Below are 21,833 nucleotides of genomic sequence, written 5' to 3' on the forward strand. Positions count from 1 at the left end.
CAGAGTCCTTGTCCATGCAGCCCTCCGCTCGCTTTCCCACTTTGTAATGGTTTCTCTCCTTTCTTCTGTCTTCTCCTCGTTAGTCTTTCCGTATGTTTGGGCTCTCTCTTTTACCTGCAGGTGTATTGGTGGTACCCCAGCTATAACTTGTAGGGCTACCGTCGAGGTCGTTCTGTAGGCGTAGTACACAACCCTTAATAGGGCTTTTCTTTGGGCTTTCTCTAAGATGTTTTTGTACTTTTTCTTGTTTATTACTTGATGCCACACCGGTGCCGCATATAGGATTGTGGAGTGTATCACTTCCATTAGGATCCTTCTTTTCCCCGTACCTGGGCCTCCTATATTAGGCATGATTATTGCCAGTGCTGTTGCTCTCTGTTCTGCCTTATGTGCAGCATATTTGACATGTTCGCCAAATATCTGTTTACATCAAAATAGTCTAGGGGACAAAAACAAAATGCGAGATTACAGAAGGATTTCGAATAATTTATTTCAAATATTTAAAAAAAAGACGTTATAAAATGTCCCGAATATAAAATAAACATTTTTTTCTTAAAATTATCGCAATAGCTCTTAAAAAATAAGAGAGAACTCCGTAAGTCAAAAAATGCTAACATAAAAAAAATAAAAAACTAATTTGTTGCCCCTCAATTCCCAACAAAGTAGTCTTTAGGTTAAGTTAGTATAGTGTATGACCTCCACGGTTGTTGATTACTGCCCTACATCTGTTAGTCTAACTTATGATGAGATAATCAGTGTCTTTCTGCGGTATTCTGCTCCACTCCATTGAAAGGCCCTCAAACAATTGCTGCCTTGTATTGAACGCAATATTTTGTTGTAAAATGCATCTGCACAATATGTCCCTTACATACTTAATTGGGTTTAAATCTGGCGATTGTGCAGGCCACGATAAAACCTAAATTTCATTATCTTCGTGGAATGTTTACAAGACATTATGTGGACGCGCATTTATTGAAATTGTGAACCAGCTTGTTATGCAAAGGGTACGAGAATAATATCGTGGTAGTCTGTTGCATTTAGAAAGTCTTCTACTGTTCTTCCACCAAGAGTGATGCCACCCCATACCATTATACTGTCGCCTTGCTGTCTATGAACCTCCTGCACGGCGATAAATCGTTCAGCATTGCCAGATCGTCTCCAAATTCTTTTCCGTCTCGTATCTGGTGCAAATCCAAATCAAGACTCATTTGTGAACAAAGTAGAGGCCCACTAACATCTAACCCAATTTGCGTGTTCTTGTGCCCACTGAAGTCGATGCGCGCGATTTCCTCTGGATAACACAGGCACTTTCACAGGTCTACGAGCATCTAAACCTACTTCATGCAGTTTATTTCTAATAGTTTGACAACTTACAAACACCTGATGGGTCTCTTGCAGTCTAATTTGTAATTGTGATGCAGTTACAGTGAGATCTCGCAATGCCTGTAACCTAAGAAAACGGTCTTCAATCTGGTTAGTTATTGTACAGTATGACGTTCAGCAACGTCACCAGTTTCATGAAACCTTAACCACAAACAGTTAATGACATTACTGTTCGTGTGAAGGACATCAGCAACGTCTCTGGATGCAACGTCATCAGCAACGTCAAATTGGATGCAAAGTGCTTAAAATAGAGCACAATGGACAAAAATGAGGGAGGCCTATGTCCAGCAAGGGACGCAAAGGGCTGGATGATGAAGGTGTTTCTCCAGTGTGCACTCTCAAATGTGTTGTCAAATAATTTGCCTGAGTAAATTGCTTGGAACAAATTTCACACTTATAAGGTGTTTCTCCATTAAAAGAATTTTTATGAGCAAACTCCATAAGGCAAATTTCACATTTCAATGTTTTTTCTTTAGTTATTAGATTTGTAGGTTGTTCTTTATTACCAGTAAGAAGAGCAAGGAAGAGGTGTATAGACGAAGTGAGATCCGATGCTAAAGAGATATTGAGGGTGAATAACTAGAGGAGAGCAGCCAGGGACAAAGATACTTGGAGGGGGATGCTTGAGGAGACGGGTACAGCTTAAGCTGTAGTACCACAGGAGAGACAGAGATAGAGCCCTAAATTAGTGATATCAAACTGGACAGGAAGAAACAAGACTCATCACATATTGCAAGCTCATTCATTATGACTCTGATTCACTCCCACATCTGATTTCAAAGTACTAACGTCAAAGCACTCGCTATTTTGAGGTTTATCTCTAGTGTGCAATATCATATGGTGTTTCAAATGATTTGACAGCGTAAACTGCTTATAACATATATCACACTTGTAAGGTGTTTCTCCAGTGTGCAATCTCATATGCCGTTTAAAATTATTTGTCTGACTAAACTGCTTAAAACAAATTTTACACTTGTAAGGTGTTTCTCCACTGTGCAATACCATGTGCCGTTTCAGATCACTTTTTGTAGTAAAATTCTTCAGACAAATTTCACACTTGTAAGGTTTTTCCCCAGTGTGCACTCTAGAATGTGATTTTAACGCACTACCGTCTCTAAACGGCTTAAAACAAATTTCACACTTGTAAGGTTTATTTGCAGTGTGCAATCGCATGTGGTTTTTCAAATTGCTTTCCAGAGTAAACTGCTTAAAACAAATTTCACACTTGTATGGCGTTTCTCCACTGTGCACTATCATATGCCGTTTCAAATTATTTGTCTGAGTAAAGTGCTTTAAACAAATTTCACACTTGTAAGGTGTTTCTCCAGTGTGTACTCTCAAATGCGTTTTCAAATTATTTGCCTGAGTGAATTGCTTAAAACAAATTTCACATTTGTAAGGTGTTTCTCCAGTGTGCAATCTCATATGGCGTACCAAAGCAATGGACTGAGCAAACTGCTTAAAACAAATTTCACACTTGTAAGGTGTTTCTCCAGTGTGCACTCTCAAATGTGTTGTCAAATAATTTGCCTGAGTAAATTGCTTTGAACAAATGTCACATTTATAAGGTGTTTCTCCGCTGTGAACAGTCATATGATTTTTAAAAGAATTTTTATGAACAAACTGCTTAAGGCAAATTTTACACATGTAAGGCCTTTCTCCAGTGTGCATTTTTATATGATGTTTCAAACTATCTGCCCGAGAAAACTGCCTAAAACAAATTTCACACTTGTAAGGTTTATCTCCAGTGTGCAATCTCAAATGTATTTTCAAATTACTCTGTCCACTAAACTGTTTAAAACAAATTTCACACTTGTAAGGATTTTCTGCAGCGTGAATTTTCATATGCTGATTTAAGTATCTTTTTCTAACAAACTGCTTAACACAAATTTCACATTTGAATGTTTTTTCTTTAGCAATTAGTTTCATAGGTTGTTTTTTATTAGTTGAATGCATGTCTATTGTTTTTATAATTTCCAAAGTGTTCTCTTCGGAACATCCTAAAAAAAACAAAATATATAAAAAAAGTTATTCTGCGAGAAAAAAATAAAAGAAGCGATCACTGTTTGCACATTAGAGCAGCACATTTAAGAATTAAAGATAACACCACCTTCCAAACTATAACATCTTAAAACAAATGCATGGTGATTATGAATGTTGAGTTCCTTTCACTGATGGAAGCTATTAATTTCAAATGATCCATATACGAACACTATGGATTATAGAAGATCAACCTTCAATACTTTTAACTACAGTATTGTTTTTTTTTGTATCATAAAACCTAAGTCAGTGGAGTTTAGTAGCTAGAATAGATGGTTCATCGATAGATAGAACCACAGTAAATTCAATGATTTCCCAACACAATAATCATGCCTATTCTGTACCTTATTTCGATGATATAAGTAAGGAAAATCGAATAGAAGTGGCCAAATCGAGTAGAAATAGTCCAAATCGGGTTTTCAGCCGCTGGATTCCGTGCACTGTAGATATCTACAGTCGCCTTCTATCGATGTCACGTGTCATGAAAATATTTGAATTTTTAGCTTTAATTGAATTATTTTCTAGTTTTGCTAGGTTATACTCTAATTGATGTTGAAGTGACACTTAGTAAAACAAGAAAATATTTGAATTAAAACTAAAAATTCAAATATTTTCATGACAATTGCCATCGACAGAAAGCGACTGTAGATATCTACAGTGCACGGAATCTAGGCCCAGAACTATTTTGAAATCTCTACAATCGGAATAGTGAATAGAAATTACTTTGGACAGCATTGACCCTGTCGAAATAAGTTTGCGATATCGGAATTTTGCTTGACGCAAGCGCATTTTATTTAATTTTGTTTTGACGTTTATAATTTGTATCTAATAAAAATAATTTATTACTCCTTATTTATAATTATTTATAGTGTTTATACGCTCTGAGCTTCGCTGGTGTCGCTCCTGGCGGATTACTAATTCAACTTTCATCGGTAATTTTTAAATTTATTATTTAATTGTTATCGCTTAATATTTACAACGCTAAAAAGTAATTAAATTGTAACAGATTTTTTTAAGATTTTGCTAATCATTTTGACGTTCTATTGATGAAATATTAATTTCTTACTTCGGATACTTTCACAATTATCGTGTAGATGGCGCTATGATTAATGATTAATTATTTATAATTACATATTACGGAACATTAAAAAAACGTAAATTCAGTATTTAAAACGTAAGTATATTTAAAGTAAAAATATATACCACAGCTTTGACCAACTAATATTTTTTATAATTAATGTTTTTAGTTTTAATTTTAAATTAATCACTTTGACATTTATGTCAAATTTCCGGTAAACGTTTACAGACTTGCCACTACTGGCACTCGCGAATTTATAAATATCCCCTCTACGTACGAGCTCACAGCGTATACTTTTTTTGTAGCTGCTTAATTTTTTAGTCTGTGGTGTTATTTATTTAGATAATAATTGTATGATTAATTTATACATGTACGAGTATGTATTGAACCTAACCTTAATTTATTTCTCTTCTTCAGATGCAAATCCACTAATGGATGTTAGCGATAACATTTTCTATCAACTCTCTGTTTCTTGCAATATGTATCAGAAATTGTATGTCGTTAATCCTTGTCCATTGCCTTATGTTTCGGAGCCAGGACATTTTCTTGCATCCCATTCCGCTTTTGCCTTCAATTTTATCCACGATTATAAATTGGAGGGGAACTGGTATTTTTCACTTCACATGATGTGACCCAGATACGCTGTTTTCCTTTTCTTGGTGGTTTCGAAAAGTTGGCGTTCTTGGTTGATTCTTTAAGGATATCTTGGACATTCTACATTTGTGATTTTCGCCGCCCATGGTATCTTTAGGATACGGCGATAAAGCCCCATTTCGAAAGATTCTAATCCGTTTATATCCCTCGTTTTGAGTGTCCAGTTCTCTACGCCATATATAGCAACACTGACCAAACAGCACTTAGTAAACCTGAGTCTTAGTTAAAGTTGAAGTCAATTTATTTGGCATCTGAATATATTTTATGTTTGCCAGTCACAGTGTTGCCATACTTTTTTGTTTATTTCTTTTACAATTTCAATCAATGGTATAACGTATAAGAATAAAATTGTATAAGAACGTTTAAAAATCCGTGTTGAGCTGACCCCACCCCCCACTTGCAAAAATTAAAAAACAAATAGCCCTGATTTATGAGCTTTCATATTCCGCAAACTACAAATTTTGAGCTCGTTCCACTGAGCAGGACTTTAATACTTGGGAATGGGGGATACTTAAAAGGAATATTGAATCGGTTTTGCGGCAGAATTACGAGCTCTTGAAATTATATAGTTTCGATTTTTGAGCTCATCCCCTTCACCCCCAAACAACCCTTTAATTGATTTCACTTAAGGAAAAATGCTGAGAAAACTTAAAATATATCGTATTGCGGATAAAATTCCTATAGCTTATATACTCTAAGAATAAACTATTAAATCACGTGTATTTCGATTATTGAGCTACAACCCCTTCGCAAAAAAACCACCCTATCTTCCCGGATTAAGAGAAAGTTGTACTTAAAATGCATTAAATTAATTATGTGGCGACTACTTATCATTTAATAATTTATAAGCTCCCAAATTACGCGCATTTAGATCAGTAAATTGCAATTTATTTTGTATAGTGCAGTCACTGAAGGTAAAAGTCATCGATTACCTTCAATTTCGGTGAACCTTCATCGATTTTCACGAAAATTGGTTAGTGGTTAGAGGATACGTCATGAAACAAAGGTGACATGGTACCACCTTGCGCCTTTACCCTGAGGGTGGATACCGCCCCTTCTCGGGGGTGAAAATTATTTTATAAAAAATAACTGCACAAATCAATAAAAGAACAAATTAAAAGCAAAAGTTATTATATAAAGTTATTAAAGTAAGTCAATACTTTTTAAGTAATTAAAGATCAAAGATTTTAATTATTCGTGAAAAAAATGCATGTTTTGAAGCGGTTTTTCGTAAATCACTAAAAAACTAAAAGTTTTTACAAAAAAGTTAATAGTAGTTTAATTCGTATAGCTTATATTCTAAGAATAAACTCTTAAATCACGCGCCTTTCGTTTATAAAGCTACAACCCCTTCTCAAGAAAACCATGCTACAAATAAACTCTATTATTATTATTATTATTATTATATTCCCGGCTTAAGAGAGAGTTGTACTTAAAATAATTTAAATTAATTATTTAGCGACTACATATCGTTTAATAATTTATGAGCTCGGAAATTATACGCTCTCAATTATTGAATTGCCATTTTCTTTCTATAGTGCAGTCACTGATGGTAAAAATCAACTATGACCTTCGATTTCGGTAAATCTCCATTCATTTTCACGAATTGACAATAACAACTTGCGGTTTTAGCCTGGGGTATGTCACCCCTTCTCGGGGGTGAAAATTCCTTTATTAAAAATAACCCCATAAATCGAGGGAGGGACAAATTTTAAGCAAAATTTGTTATATAATGTTATTAAAATAAATCAATACTTTTTGAGTTATTAAAGATCAAATATTTTAATTTTTGTGAAAGAAAATGCATGCTTTAAAGCGATTTTTCATAAATAACTCGAAAACTGTAAGTTTTTACAAGAAAGTTTTCATCGCTAAAATTGAAGCTAATAAAATATATAATAAATTGCTTACTTGAAAAACCCTTTCATGTTAATTTAAAGTAAGTTATTGGTAATTAAATGTATATTTTTTTCTGCGACTGTTCAAATCTAAGGATTCGAGCTTAGATAACGGGAAAGAGATGCATTTTATAACACTTAGGTACTAAATACTTGTCAAAGTACTTAGAAATACCTATCAAAAATGAGCTCCAGAAAAAGTTGATAGCATCAAAATTTATACTTATAAAGTATACAGCTATAAAACTATATTACATTTAATCTTTCAAATACTTTATTTTTTTAGATCATATTTAAAATAATAACTCCAACAATACTCGATTGACGTAAAAAATGATAGATAACGAAATTTGAGTTTTTTATTAGGAAAGATTTTACTTGTCTTTTGATTTATGTATGAATCAAAATAACGAAGATAGAAACGTTTAAGCCTAAATTTTACTACGAGAACAATGTAACTGGAGCCCTTTAACCTATTATCCTAAAAAATAAAGTATTTGAAAGATTAAGCCGGTACTTTATGTCTCGGTTGACAGCCGGTTAGTTAACCGGAGTTTAATCGGGACGTCTTTAGGGTCTCTTGCGTTGTAATAAATGCAATTACAAGTATTATTATGATTATAAATAAGAATAATAATACTTATAATTGCATTTATTGCAACGCAAGAGACTCTAAAGAGGTCACGATTAAACCCCGGTGAACTAACCGGCTGTTAATCGAGACATAAAGTATCGGGCCTAAATGTAATACAGTTTTATAGCTCTTGAAATTACCTTTCAAATAGTTGGATGTGCCTGATATCATAAAAATTAACAGTGATTAAAAAAAATTCATTTTTTTTGTAAAAATTTCTGCAGTATAAATTTTGATGCTATCAACTTTTTCTGGAGCTCATTTGATAGGTATTTCTAAGTATTTAGTAAATGTTATAAAATGCATCTCTTTCCCGTTATTTAAGCTTGAATCCTTAGATTTGAATAGTCGCAGAAAAAACTATACATTTAATTACCTATAACTTACTTTAAAGGGCCTAGCCGGGTAAGATGGTGAAAAGTGCCCCCAGCTCGATTTAAATTCCACATAGGCCAATTTTTAGCACATATAGAGGAACTCACTTTCTGAAATTTTTAGCCCCCTAGGTGGTCACGTGACCCCCCTAGAGCCTAATTAGGCTTTTTATGTTTTTATTTTTTATCTCAGGCGCATCAAGAGCTAGCCAAAAACTTTGTAAAAAAAAGTTGTAAGTTCCAAAAAGATCTATAAGAAAAAATTTTTTAAAAATTTTTTGGCGGGAAATTCGAATTTTTAGAACAATTTTAAACTTTTAAATGACTCTGAAAAAAAAACTAGGACACTCGTTTTTACGAAAATTAATTATAATGTGTATTTTTGCACAATCTTTCACCCTGAATTTTTTCAGACTTTTAAAATTGGTGAAACGTACCTTTAAAAATAAAAAACCGCATTTTTTCAGTTTTTTTTTCGTATTTTGAAACAATTTTATACATATTTTTCAAAAAAGGTAACACTGTCACTAGAATAGGTAAAAAACTGAAAAATAATAGGGGTTTGCTTAATAAAAATTTTTTGTAAAGCCATCCATTTTCAAAATACAGGGCGTTGAAGAAAACAAAATTTTACACATTTTTTACGATTTTGCTGAAACTACTGGCAACATTGTAATAAAACTTGGCGGGATTTAAGAGCTGGTTATTGTGCATATTTTGACATACAATTAATGATTTGATATTCATCATTGGCTCGCATAGGGGTAATGGTCTGAACTTTTTAAAGAATAAAGATAGTACGCCACTGACATATTTCAAATTAACAATCGTTTTTTAATTTCTCGTTCAATTTGTGACAAAAAATGTATCTTCTTATTTTTTCATACGATGCGCCATTTTTATTCAAAAAATAAAAGATCTTAACCCTTACAAAGTATTCGAACTTCTAGTAGTTTCTACATCTAGATACATAATAAACTCATACATCCATTATCAAAATTAATTCGAATACTTTGGAAGCGTTAAGATATTTTATTTTTTGCAGCAAAACAGCGCGTCGTATGAAAAAATGAGAAGATAGATTTTTTATTGAAAATTGAAAGAGGAATTCAAAAATGATTGTTAATTTGAAATATGTCAGTGGCGTACTATCTTTTTTTCTTTGAAAAGTTCAGACCATTACCCCTATGCGCGCCAATGATGAATATTAAATCCTTAGTTGTATGTCAAAACATGCACAATAACTACCTCTTAAAACCCGCCAAGTTTTATTACAATGTTGCCAGTAGTTTCGGCAAAATCGTAAAAAATATGTAAAATTTTGTTTTCTTCAACGCCCTGTATCTTGAAAATGGATGGCGTTACAAAAAATTTTTATGAAGCAAATCCCAATTATTTTTCAGTTTTTTACCTATTCTAGTGACGGTGTTAAATTTTTTGAAAAATATGTATAAAATTGTATCAAAAAAACGAAAAAAAAAACCGAAAAAATGCGGTTTTTTATTTTTAAAGGTACGTTTCACCAATTTTAAAAATCTGAAAAAATTCAGGGTGAAAGATTGTGCAAAAATACACATTATAATTAATTTTCGTAAAAACGAGTGTCTTAGTTTTTTTTTCAGATTTATTTAAAAGTTTAAAATTGTTCTAAAAATTCGAATTTCCCGCCAAAAAAATAAAAAAAAAATTTTCATATAGATCTTTTTGAAACTTACAACTTTTTTAAATAAAGTTTTTGGCTAGCTCTTAATGCGCCTGAGATAAAAATTAAAACCTAAAAAGCCTAATTAGGCTCTAGGGGGGTCACGTGACCACCTAGGGGGCTAAAAATTTCAGAAAGTGAGTTCCTCTATATGTGCTAAAAAGTGGCCTATATGGAATTTAGATTGGGTTGGGGGCACTTTTCACCATCTTACCCGGCTAGGCCCTTTACATTAAAGGGTTTTTCAAGTCAGCAATTTATTATATTTTTTATTAGCTTCAATTTTAGTGATGAAAACTTTTTTGAAAAACTTACATTTTTTAAGTTATTTATGAAAAATCGCTTTAAAGCATGCATTTTCTTTCACAAAAATTAAAATATTTGATCTTTAATAACTCAAAAAGTATTGATTTATTTTAATAACATTATATAACAAATTTTGCTTAGAATTTGTCCCTCTCTTGATTTGTGGGGTTATTTTTAATAAAGTAATTTTCACCCCCGAGAAGGGGTGACATATAACCCCCGGCTAAGTTGTTATTGTTAATTTTGTTTCTTGAGGTATCCTCTATCCGCTCACCAATTTTCGTGAAAATGAATGGAGATTTACCGAAATCGAAGGTCATAGTTGATTTTTACCTTCAGTGACTGCACCATAGAAAGAAAATTGCAATTCAATAATTGAGATGCGTACATTCTGCGAGCTCATAAATTATCAAACGATATGTAGTCGCCAAATAAATAATTAAATGCAATTTTTAGCACTCCATACGAGCGTTAGAAATGCTACTTTGAGGCACTAGTGCTTTAGAAAAATTTTAAGGCACTGCAGTCCGTATTGACCGTATATCCAATTTTGATGTAATGTCAAAAAAATATAAAATTGGAATGTCAGTCAAGTTCAAGTAAAAGTTTTTGTAGATATTGTCCTGTAATTACGTTTGTAGAAAAAATATTGTATGATATGCCTGTTAAAAAGTACATTTTTAAGGCACTCATGTGAATTGCAGAACTCGCTTTCGCTCATTCTGCAAACTTTCACATGCGTGCCTTAAACGTGTACTTTTAACACTTATATCATAAATAACTATTAAGTACAACTCTCTCTTAAGCCGGGAATATGGGATGGTTTTCTTGCGAAGGGGTTGTAGCTCAATAATCGAAAGGCGCGTGATTTAAGAGTTTATTCGTAGATTATAAGCTATACGAATTAAACTACTATTAACTTTTTTGTAAAAACTTACAGTTTTTCAGTGATTTACGAAAAACCGCTTCAAAACATGCATTTTTTTCACGAATAATTAAAATCTTTGATCTTTAATAACTTAAAAAGTATTGACTTATTTTAATAACTTTATATAATAAATTTTGCCTATAATTTGTTCTTTTACAGATTTGTGCAGTTATTTTTTATAAAATAATTTTCACCCCCGAGAAGGGGCGGTATCCACCCTCAGGGTAAAGGCGCAAGGTGGTACCATGTCACCTTTGTTTCTTGAGGTATCCTCTAACCACTGACCAATTTTCGTGAAAATCGATGAAGGTTCACCGAAATTGAAGGTAATCGTTGATTTTTACCTTCAGTGACTGCACTATACAAAATAAATTGCAATTTACTGATCGAAATGCGCGTAATTTGGGAGCTTATAAATTATTAAATGATATGTAGTCGCCAAATAATTAATTTAATGCATTTTAAGTACAACTTTCTCTTAAGCCGGGAAGATAGGGTGGTTTTCTTGCGAAGGGGTTGTAGCTCAATAATCGAAATGCACGTGATTTAATAGTTTATTCTTAGATTATATAAACTATAGGAATTATATCCGCAATACGATATATTTTAAGTTTTCTCAGCATTTTTCTCTAGGGATGGACACAAGCTCGAGCTTAGCTCGGCTCGGCTCGAGGCTCGGCTCGTTTGACGAGCCGAGCTTCGAGCTCAAGACTGTTTGTTTCTTGCGAGCCGAGCTTCGAGCCAAGCCAAATTTTTTTCGAGCCGAGCCGAGCTGAATTGGAAACGAGCCGAGCTTTCCTTAACGAGCTTGTCAATATTTTAGCTAATACTCTAATATTTTTTCTATTTATTTTTGATACCACTGATACACACTGATATACAGTGTGTCCGTAATGTATTAAATAAATGGGATATTTCCTAAACTAAAAGTCTTTTGAAAAAAATCTAAAACACGTCGATTTTTAATTTTAATGATCTACATTTTACAACCAAATTTAATTACACAGAGTGATACACATAAAGGTGATGACGCCATCGGATTTTTTGTAAATATAACAGCTTCATACACAATACCTGCAAAAGGTAAATATGTGGGCTAACAATTATTGGACCCTACTTTTCAAAGGTAATTGAAACGAGTCGCATAACATCAGTCTTTAACGGGGTATCTCGCACCTACTTTAATTTATTTATTTCCCAGTAGAATTAATCCTGGAGGTTTTGATGAAAGTGTATGGTTTCAACAGGATATTGCGCCTCCGCATTATGCTGTAGATGTTCCAAGGTACGTAGACGAAATTTTTCCGAACAGGTGGATTGGAAGACGTGGGAGTGTGAAAATTTAAGATAAAGTCATGTATCAATTACTGGATTACTTTCAAATTCTTAGATTAATAATTTGAAATCAATAAAATTTATTTTCATAGCGCATATCTTTGAAATTCTGTCCGTTAGACCCCAAGTATCAATCCTTTTTAACATCAGCTCATTTTTATCGATCTAAAAATGTCACAACGTAGGTACAGAGTGTACATTTACCTCATACATATCAGCTTAATGTATATCACCCTGTATAATCAAATTTTATGGTAGAAGGTAGAACATTAAAATTAAAACTCCACGAATTCCAGATATTTTTAAAAAGGATTAAGGAAGTATCTAATTTATTACATATTTTACGGACACTCTGTATAAATTCCTTTTTAAATAATATTCTTGCATTTCGATTATCCCTAATATCGTCACTAAATATTTGAATAGGATTTATAAAATGCAGTTATGTACTTCTCATTTTTACTATAGTTACTCGGAAGAGGTAAAAATTTTAATGTAGGTAGAATCCCAATTTTATAATCCTCCATAAACTTAAACTGCCTCTTGTAACCTTCTTAAGAATTTGTTTATCAAAAAGACTAACTTCTAGGAATGCGAATATTTACATTTTACCATAACAAAAAAATAGGTTCATGGGGTAATATAATCTAACCAAAAATTTGAATCTCTATAATAATTTTATTAAAGGAAAGGTACCTCGTACCTCCATACTTGAATGGTTTTGGACATAATGATATGAATTTAACAATAGAAATTTACTGTTAATCTGTACAGTTGAATGTTTTATTGTAACTTATTTCTCAGTATAAACTTTGCTAAATCTGTAGGTATTAAGAAAATAATTCCGATTTTAAGAAAACTAGCACGTTTGTATTTTACGGGTAGTAGGAAAGAAATCTAATAGTTATTACAATCTTTTCAGTCTTGAGAAAGAAGTTGAAGTTGCTGTTCGTCCATTTCTGTTTAGGAACCTAATTCCAAATTTTTCGCGTTTTTAAAATGTTTAATTACGATAGTGATGATAGTTTTATGGACACAAATCTTCCTTCTCCAAGTCCAAGTGAAAATAGTGAAGTGTCAACTAAGTCGACTGAAAGCGTTAGCGGCGATTATACTCTTGACGAAACTTCGACATTTCGGAGCAAGTTTACATGCTTTTTTGAGTTTAAAATTATTGACAAAATAAACAAATTAGCGACATGCAAATTATGTAACAAACGAAAAATTAAAAGTGAGTTTAAAGTAAAACTTTCCGTTACAACTACTTTAAAAAGGCACTTATTAAGTAAACATCCAAAGGAATATGGTACTATTTTTCCAAAGCTGTCTCAACCTGGAACTAGCAAAGCTGGACCACTTCATAATTTCTTAACAATTAAGGTAAGAACACATTTTACTATTGTAATGTCAATATTCAAAGTATTAACGCCAAAGTTTTCGATATGCCAAAACAATGCAAATATTCAAAAATAATATTTTATTATTTTTTTGCATGATGTTTCAGTTTTTATTTATTATTGTTGGAAAAAAAGTGTAATAAAATTTTTTGTTCATAACCAGTTTTTTTGGGAATTTTCTTAATAAAATTTTGGTCGATGTAATAATCTGATAAATATTTGGCATTAAATAATTGCTTAACGTTAAGCAATGTTGGCAAACTGAGTAAAATTATAAAATTTTAAGCTGTTAGTTTTCAGTACTAACAATTGCATTAATTATAATGAAAATTGATATCTACTTAATCTAAAATGCAAATCCGAGATCCATTGTCTAGTCGCAACAGAAGGGGTCCCGTGGGAAAGTTCGAGCTCCCCGTGATTTAATGGTGGTATTATAAGTTTTTTGGGCCGCTGAATCCAATGGAAGTGGTCTGGAAGCCCAAATATGGTCCGTTTAATTGTTATTAACAAATTATGGTAAAATAAGGGCTTTATGAGAAGCCCTGTAAAGAAATTGATAGTATTAAGGTCTTTTTAGATTCTTTGGATAATTCTGAGCAAAAAAGGTCTCTTGTGATATTTGTCTAAAATTAGTTGTTGTCGAGTTATAAGCGATGACCTCTGCCAAACGTCATTTTAAAGAGGAAGGATGAATTTGCATTTTTTAATACATTTTTGTAAAAAACACTTTTAAACTTTAAAAGGTGATAATTCAATAGTAAATTTAATTTCGAACAATTTTGCTGTAGAAATGTATGTACTAAAAGGGCATAGAACTCATACTATGCACCTTAGTTCATAGGGGTTAATTCACCCCTTTCTCAAAAACGCACTCCTGTAAATGGAAGCACTCCGCGGTTTTTTCATATTTAGAGGTCCATTGACCATATGAAACAAGAAACAATAAAACCCCGTGAATGTTGTAGTTCCTTTTAGCCATCTTATTTTGAACATAATCAATAGCCTAATATATTCTCTTCTATTACATCATCATCATTATACATATTTGCCTTTTTTGTCTTGAGCCACATCAGAATAAATATTACTTTAAAACTTTAAAAGGGTAAACCCTGTAGTTTTCTGTATACCTTTGTTAAGACAACGTAGAATGAAGTAAACACTTCTGTTGTATATAGGTATATAGGTAAGAATAAATATTCTTTACCGCCAAGTCATTCCTAACTTTACCATAACGGCTTCTTCTTCCTCTCTTACTAGCTCCAGGTGCGACACACATTTTCGCTTTTTGGATGAAATGGTACCTTTGCGCATTGTACGCGCCATAACCACCTTAAACTTATCTCATTTTATCTTTAATAATTGGTACCACACCCAAACTCCCTTTTATGTTTTTTACCATGTTTTATCACTTTCATTTTACTTTTATAAAACTTTTCCGTCTGCGACAAGTAATTCTTGCCGTTTTCGTCCATAATTTAGTTTTTAATTACTTCTATTTTTGTGTTGTTTGAAACCAAAGCTTACAAAAGTCTGAAAGGAACCAAAAATTAAAATATAAAACACGTAAAGAACATTTAACACTTAACAACCATTGTCTCCTTATTCTTGCTAATATTCTTGTTGGTTCAATTGCCGTAAAGTTGGTAAAAATAATTTTGTTTACCCGCTGGGCTGCTATAATAATTCTAAACAATTAGATAATTTCTCATTATCTATTACTACTTTTCTCAATGATTTAGTTTTTTAACAATGTAAATGATATTGACTTAAAGAACAAATAAAAGTTATAATTAAGGTATTTTATATTTCATAATTTTCTAAAAGACTAGGTCAATTTAATTTGTTTATTTATGGAAAAACAAAAAAAAAAGTTCAAAAAATTCAGCGCCCAATTCGGTAATCCCTTTAGGGTGCAGTTCATTGTACCTACCCAACGACCTCCAATCATATTTTAACTATTAGCGGGCTCTGGTAATTTAGTGTGAATTCATGTTGGCTGGGAAATAATAAATAGCAAAATAAATACAATAAAATAATAGCTTTATTTTAAAAATAATTCAAATTTACATTCAAATATCAAGTAATTTACACTCGTTTATGTTTATTGCAGAAATCCGTGAATGAACCTAAAGATGAAAACTTTATCGTTGATTGGGTGGCCACTAAATACCTACCTTTTTCGTTTTTTGACGACGAAGCAACAAGGAACTTCTTCGATCAAATCAAACCTGGAATAAACCTGCCTGGACGAAAAGCTTTAAAGAGAATGGTTGTGTCCCGTTTTGAACAGGATCAAAAAAAAGTTATGCATATACTACAACAAAACACATCAAGAATATCTTTTACCATTGATGGCTGGACGGCAATTAATGGAAAATCTTATTATGGGATCACCGCCCACTTTATTGATGACCATTGGCAACTCCAGTCTGTAGTTATCGATTTCTCACCTTCACATGGGCTTCATACTGGGAGAGATATTGCCAAGTTGTTTTATGAATCTTTGCAGAGCTATGGCATCACATCGAAAATTCAAGGCATAACTGTTGACAACACTGCAGCAAATACAACGTTCATGCAGGAGTTAAAAAAGCTTATTCCTTCTTTTGATGACGTTAATCAACATTTTAAATGTGTAGCACATATTCTGAACTTGGCTGTTCAAGATTGCTTAAAATCTCTGAAAATAGAAGAAGACGTAGGAGGGGAGGCTGAAGATGAAGAAAGCAGTAACGTAGATGAAGAGGTTGAGTTCGAACACAACGATGTTCTAGATGAAGATATTCAAACACCAACCAACTGTTTGGATAAAATTCGGTATATATTTAAGAAAATAAAAAAATCTGAAAAATTACGGATCCGTTTTAAAAGTGCGTGCCAAACTGCTGGGGCATCTACACAGATTTCACCTATTCTGGATGTTCCAACAAGATGGAACTCCACTCATGATATGTTGGATGTCGCATTAAAGTTAAAAAAGGGGATCGACTGTCTATGTGCAAGCGACAGTGTCAATAACTTAAACAATTTTCGACTACACCAAAACGAATGGCAGATGTTAGCTTCCGTCTGTAAATTTTTAAAGATGTTTAAAATAGTAAGCGAAAACCTTGGAGGAGACAAATACGCAACGCTTCCATCAGTGATAGTCAGTTTAAATATACTGTTAGACAAAATCGAATTACAATCAAAGTTGCTTGACGATAAACCGAATCGTTCCTGTGTAGATGAACAACTTTTAACTGCATTTCAAAAGGCCAGAGATAAAATTTTAAAACATTACAGACAAACAAATTGGATTTACTGTGCAGTACTTATTTTAGACCCAAGACATAAACTTGAAGCATTTGATAACTCACTTTGGGGAAGGGACTTAAAGAACGAATCGTATTCAGTGTTTAAAAAACTGTTAAAAAAGTATGAAGGAAATCAGCAAGCTGTAGAAAATATAACGCAAAGTACATCTGAATCGTCGGTGGTCATGGAAGTACAAGATGAGCTTGAAATCAATTTCGAAAGCTATTATCAATCAAAGGTCATAACAAAACCAAAAGACTTAAGTACTGAATTCTATGACTACATAGCACTCCCGCAAAGTACTGGCAACGAAGATATTTTAAAGTGGTGGCAGGTAAATAAAGGAAGATTTCCTGTTCTTGCTGAAATGGCCAGAGACTTACTAAGTATTCCTGCTACGTCCGTACCATCTGAGCGATTGTTTTCAAAAGCTGGCTTAATTATTCGAAAACAACGCAATAGATTGACTAATGAATCGGCTAAGTGCCTCTTATGTCTAAACTCTTGGGTAGAAAACCCAATTTTGAAAAATGTGTAAAACAATTTTTTTTTTAATTTTAATCGTTTAAATTAGTTCTAGGTTTAATTTTATTTATTGTTGAAGTAGAGTCGTATATGTATAATTTGGTAAGAATAGAGTTATAATGTTATTTTTAAATATATACCTACACTTTCCTCCTTTCCTCTTGTAAATGATTTTTATTAACAATGTAACTTTTTTTTTAAATAGTATCTCCGATATAAAATGTTAATGGAGATACTATGTACCTATTTACAATTGACTGTAAGTGTACAAAAATATTTTTCAGGTGACACAGGTTTTTTAGTTACTTAAATTAAAAAAAAAGAGTTACAACTCATCTGTATTAAGTTTAGTGAAAGATTTATTTTATGCGAATCTAGTAATATAAGACAATAAAATACTTGATACTTTTTATTTATATTTTTTATTTATTTATGCAGGCCTTTTAGGTGGTAGGTACTACATTACAATATTACCAATAGTATTATACAGTGTGGCAAAGCCAAATGGAATAAATTCATTATTTCGTGAATGAGCGATTTTGGAAAAAGATCTCAAAACAGGTCGATTTTTATTTTTAAATTACGATTTTTTGGCATATATAATACCTACATATATCATACTAATGACGTCATCCATCTGGGCGTGATGACGTAATCGATTATTTTTTTAAATGGGAATAGGGGTCATGTGCTAGCTCATTTGAAAGGTTATTAAATTCTCTATTCAGTAATATCAATATTAACATAATTATGTATACAGTGTGTCCATAAAAAAATTCGAATTAAATTAATTAACACAAAAAGAAGAATGTATGTAATTTATTTAATTCACAATACATTTTACTGCTGTCAGAAAACATAAAAAATGTTTATTTGACAAATAAACACAGCTTTTCGCTTAAATTAAATGTTCAAACTACCAAGAGGCAGGTGAGTGGCATCTTGAACATTGAATTTAAGTGAAAAGCTATGTTTATTTGTCAAATGAACATTCTTTCTGTTTACTGACAGTAGCAAAATGTATTTTGAATTAAATAAATTACATATACATTCTCATTTTTGTGTCAATTAATTTAATTAAAAAAAAATTGGACACCCTGTATATTATGTTAATATTTATATTACTGAATAGAGAATTTCATAACCGTTCAAATGAGCTACTATCATATACGAGTATATGCCAAAAAATTGTAATTTAAAAATAAAAACCGACCCGTTTCGGAATTTTTTTCCAAAAGCGCTTATTCACGAAATAATAAATTTATTCCATTTGGCTTGGCCACACTGTATGTACATATGAATATTGATATTTAAAAAAATGTTTTCATAAAATATGCTGCTTTTTCCTACTCCGATTATTTATGGATTAGTCTGGTCGTATTAGACTTTACTTTTTATTGTTATTTGTATTATTTATTATCACTACACTATACGAAATCCGGGTGTTATCAAACAATTCATCCACTATCTTGTCATAATACTTAATACAAATATGCCATCTTATTTGAAATTTATATTAAACTATCGTAATGTATCTACCTATATAGTTTCTCAGCGATAAAACTATTTTCTTGGCTTCCTTTAAATCGGGTTATTTTAAAAAGACTGACATTATTTCAGGACGAACACTAAAATCATACATTATCATAGTTTTTTAAACAGAAATTAAGACAAACTGTGAAATAAACATTTTTAATTTCTCCTATTTGTTCATTAATCTAAGAAAAAAAAATATCTCACTCTTCTTGTCTCCTAACGTTACTATGACAGAGTATGTAGCTATTATGTGAAAAGCATTTAGTGAATTTCTTATTATTTCTTATATTTGACTATTATAAGTAAAAAAAATTACTACGAATGTTATATTTTACATTCATTATTATGTTTTTGAGCTCGGCTCGGCTCGGCTCGAACTATTCGAGCCGAACCGGCACGAGCCACGAGCTCAACCTGCAAGCTCGAAGTTCAAGCCGAGCTTCTATCTCGAGCTCGGCTCGAAATTTCGAGCCGAGCACAAGCTTTTCAAAAGCTCGGCTCGGCTCGGCTCGAGTCCATCCCTATTTTTCTCTTAGGTTAAACCAATTAAAGGGTTGTTTGGGGGTGAAGGGGATGAGCTCAAAAATCGAAACTATATAACTTCAAGAGCTCATAAATAGCTCGTAATTCTGCCGCAAAAACCGATTGAATATTCCTATTTTTAAGTAGTGGGGGGGGGGGCTAACTCAGCCCCCCCACTAAAGTATTAAATTCCTGCTCAGTGGAACGAGCTCAAAATTTTTAGTTTGCGGAATATGAAAACTCATAAACAGCTCATAAATCAGGGCTATTTGTTTTTTAATTTTTGCAAGTGGGGGGCCAGCTCAACACGGGTCGTTTAAAATGTAAAGACAGACTTACAGCATTGATTGATAAATATATACCAGTATACTTGAATACAGTCCATCCAATATACGTACCGTTGCACGCCATTATCTACGTCAGAGATATAAGTTGACATTGTTGCCCAATTACAAAAAATTCTTGAATTCATTTTAAATCAAATACCTATACATATCACATATTTTTTGCGGAAGTGGATTATACAACAAAACAAATAAATATTCAATGTAAATAAATAAAAATTTTAGAAATAGAAAACAAGAATTAAGTTACGTTAAAGTAAATAATGAAAACAGTAAAAATAATAAAACAAATACTTATAGTAATGAATAAAAACAAATATAAAGTGTCATCACCGCAACTATCAAATAAATGTTACCAATTTATGCCAAAATGCCACCTTCGTTCGATCGCAGTTAGAGTGTAATCCGAACAAGTGTGCTTAAGAGCAAACAGTAGCGGTCAACAGGTAGCAACAAACGCGTTCCAAGATTGCGGCTCTTATTTTGAATATTTTGTTGAGATGTTTGGCACACATATGCGTAAAATAATAAAGAATGGCGGTACAGAGCCCAATTTCAGAAATATGTTAGTATGTGGAAATTATAGAGATAACTAAATAAAATATTGAAAAAAGGAGCCTGTACCGCCATTAAGAAAGACAAAAAATAGACTTTCTTCAAATAAACTTTTTTATCCCGTGCCTAGATTTTGTGTCACATTGGAACTACTAAAAATCGATTTTTTTATAACAAGAAATGGAACGTCACTGACTTGGCAACATTTCGCGCCTGTGTATAAAAATTATAGTTTTTTATAGTATAAACGTCACTGTCAGTGTCGAATTACCGACGCACTGTTGCCTCACTTTTGAAAGTTCGCAGAGCTTCCGCAGTCTTGGACCGCGTTTGTTGCTACCTGTTGATCGCTACTGTGTGCTCTTAATAAAAACGCTTTATTTTCCACTTATACAAATTAAATGAAACAAGTTAGAGTATGTTTCTTTAAATGTACCGGGTGTCCCAATAAGAATGGCTCTCGGCCATATCTCAGGAACCGTTTATAGTAGAGCTTTGAAATAAACAAATTTATAACAAAAGTTGCCTCAGGAAAAGCCTGGAAATTATTTTCATAATTGTGGGACCACCGCTAGAGGGCGTAATTGAATATCAAAAATTAAAAAATCTAAATTTTACAAAATTTTCCTAATGAAGGGGCACTGGAAATCCGATCGTCGTATTCTTCATAAAATTCTACGCATATTTGATTTGACAAGTTTAGGTCTACCTTTGGAAATAAGAGGTGGGGGTGAGTGGGAACCTTGTTATGAAAAACTGGCTGTGAGTCCGGTTCTGCTTAATCAAATTTTGCAAACTTGGTCTTGTTGAAGACAGATCTTTTTCGTCAATGTAAAAGTTATGATTTCGAACCAACTTACTGAGTAATATGCCAGCTAGAAGGCGTTATTTAATTTTTTTCAGAAATCTAGTGTTCCTTGGAAAATATTAAATACAAACATGCATTTTTAATACCATATTACAAAATTAGACAAAATTAGCAACAGAATAGCGAAAACCGCATGTTAATACCTTTTTTATATCTCAAGATATCTTACAAAACGTGTAAATTTAAAAACATAACTGTTACTGTCACCGGTAAACGAAATTCATTAAAAGTAGTGTGCTATGGAAACAACAAAGAAACATTTTCCAGCTGTCAACGTATATTAGGTCTTTTCAACGCTTCTCATTTGTTTCGAGCCTCGTTCATATCTCGTATATTAATATTATACACGGATTATACGGCATATGACAGAGGAAACAAATGAGAAGCGTTGAAAAGCCCTATTGCAAAGAAATAAAAACAACTATTTAGTGATGACATAAATGTTCAAATTTTT

The 21,833-nt window shown here is 32.4% G+C and overlaps 1 protein-coding gene across 1 annotated transcript in view; it reads right to left on the reverse strand.

Annotated features, from left to right (window-relative positions):
- Positions 1 to 465: 465 nt before the first annotated feature.
- Positions 466 to 21,833, reverse strand: part of LOC126886551 (zinc finger protein 227-like) — a 71,125-nt gene continuing 49,757 nt past the window's right edge. Inside the window, exon 2 of the mRNA XM_050653506.1 lies at positions 466 to 3,383. Within this exon, the coding sequence (XP_050509463.1) occupies positions 2,122 to 3,383 (1,262 nt within the window). The 3' untranslated portion in view covers positions 466 to 2,121. The remainder of the gene's footprint in view (positions 3,384 to 21,833) is intronic.

The sequence above is a fragment of the Diabrotica virgifera genome, chromosome 6 (assembly GCF_917563875.1).
Source record: "Diabrotica virgifera virgifera chromosome 6, PGI_DIABVI_V3a".
NCBI lineage: Eukaryota > Metazoa > Arthropoda > Insecta > Coleoptera > Chrysomelidae > Diabrotica > Diabrotica virgifera.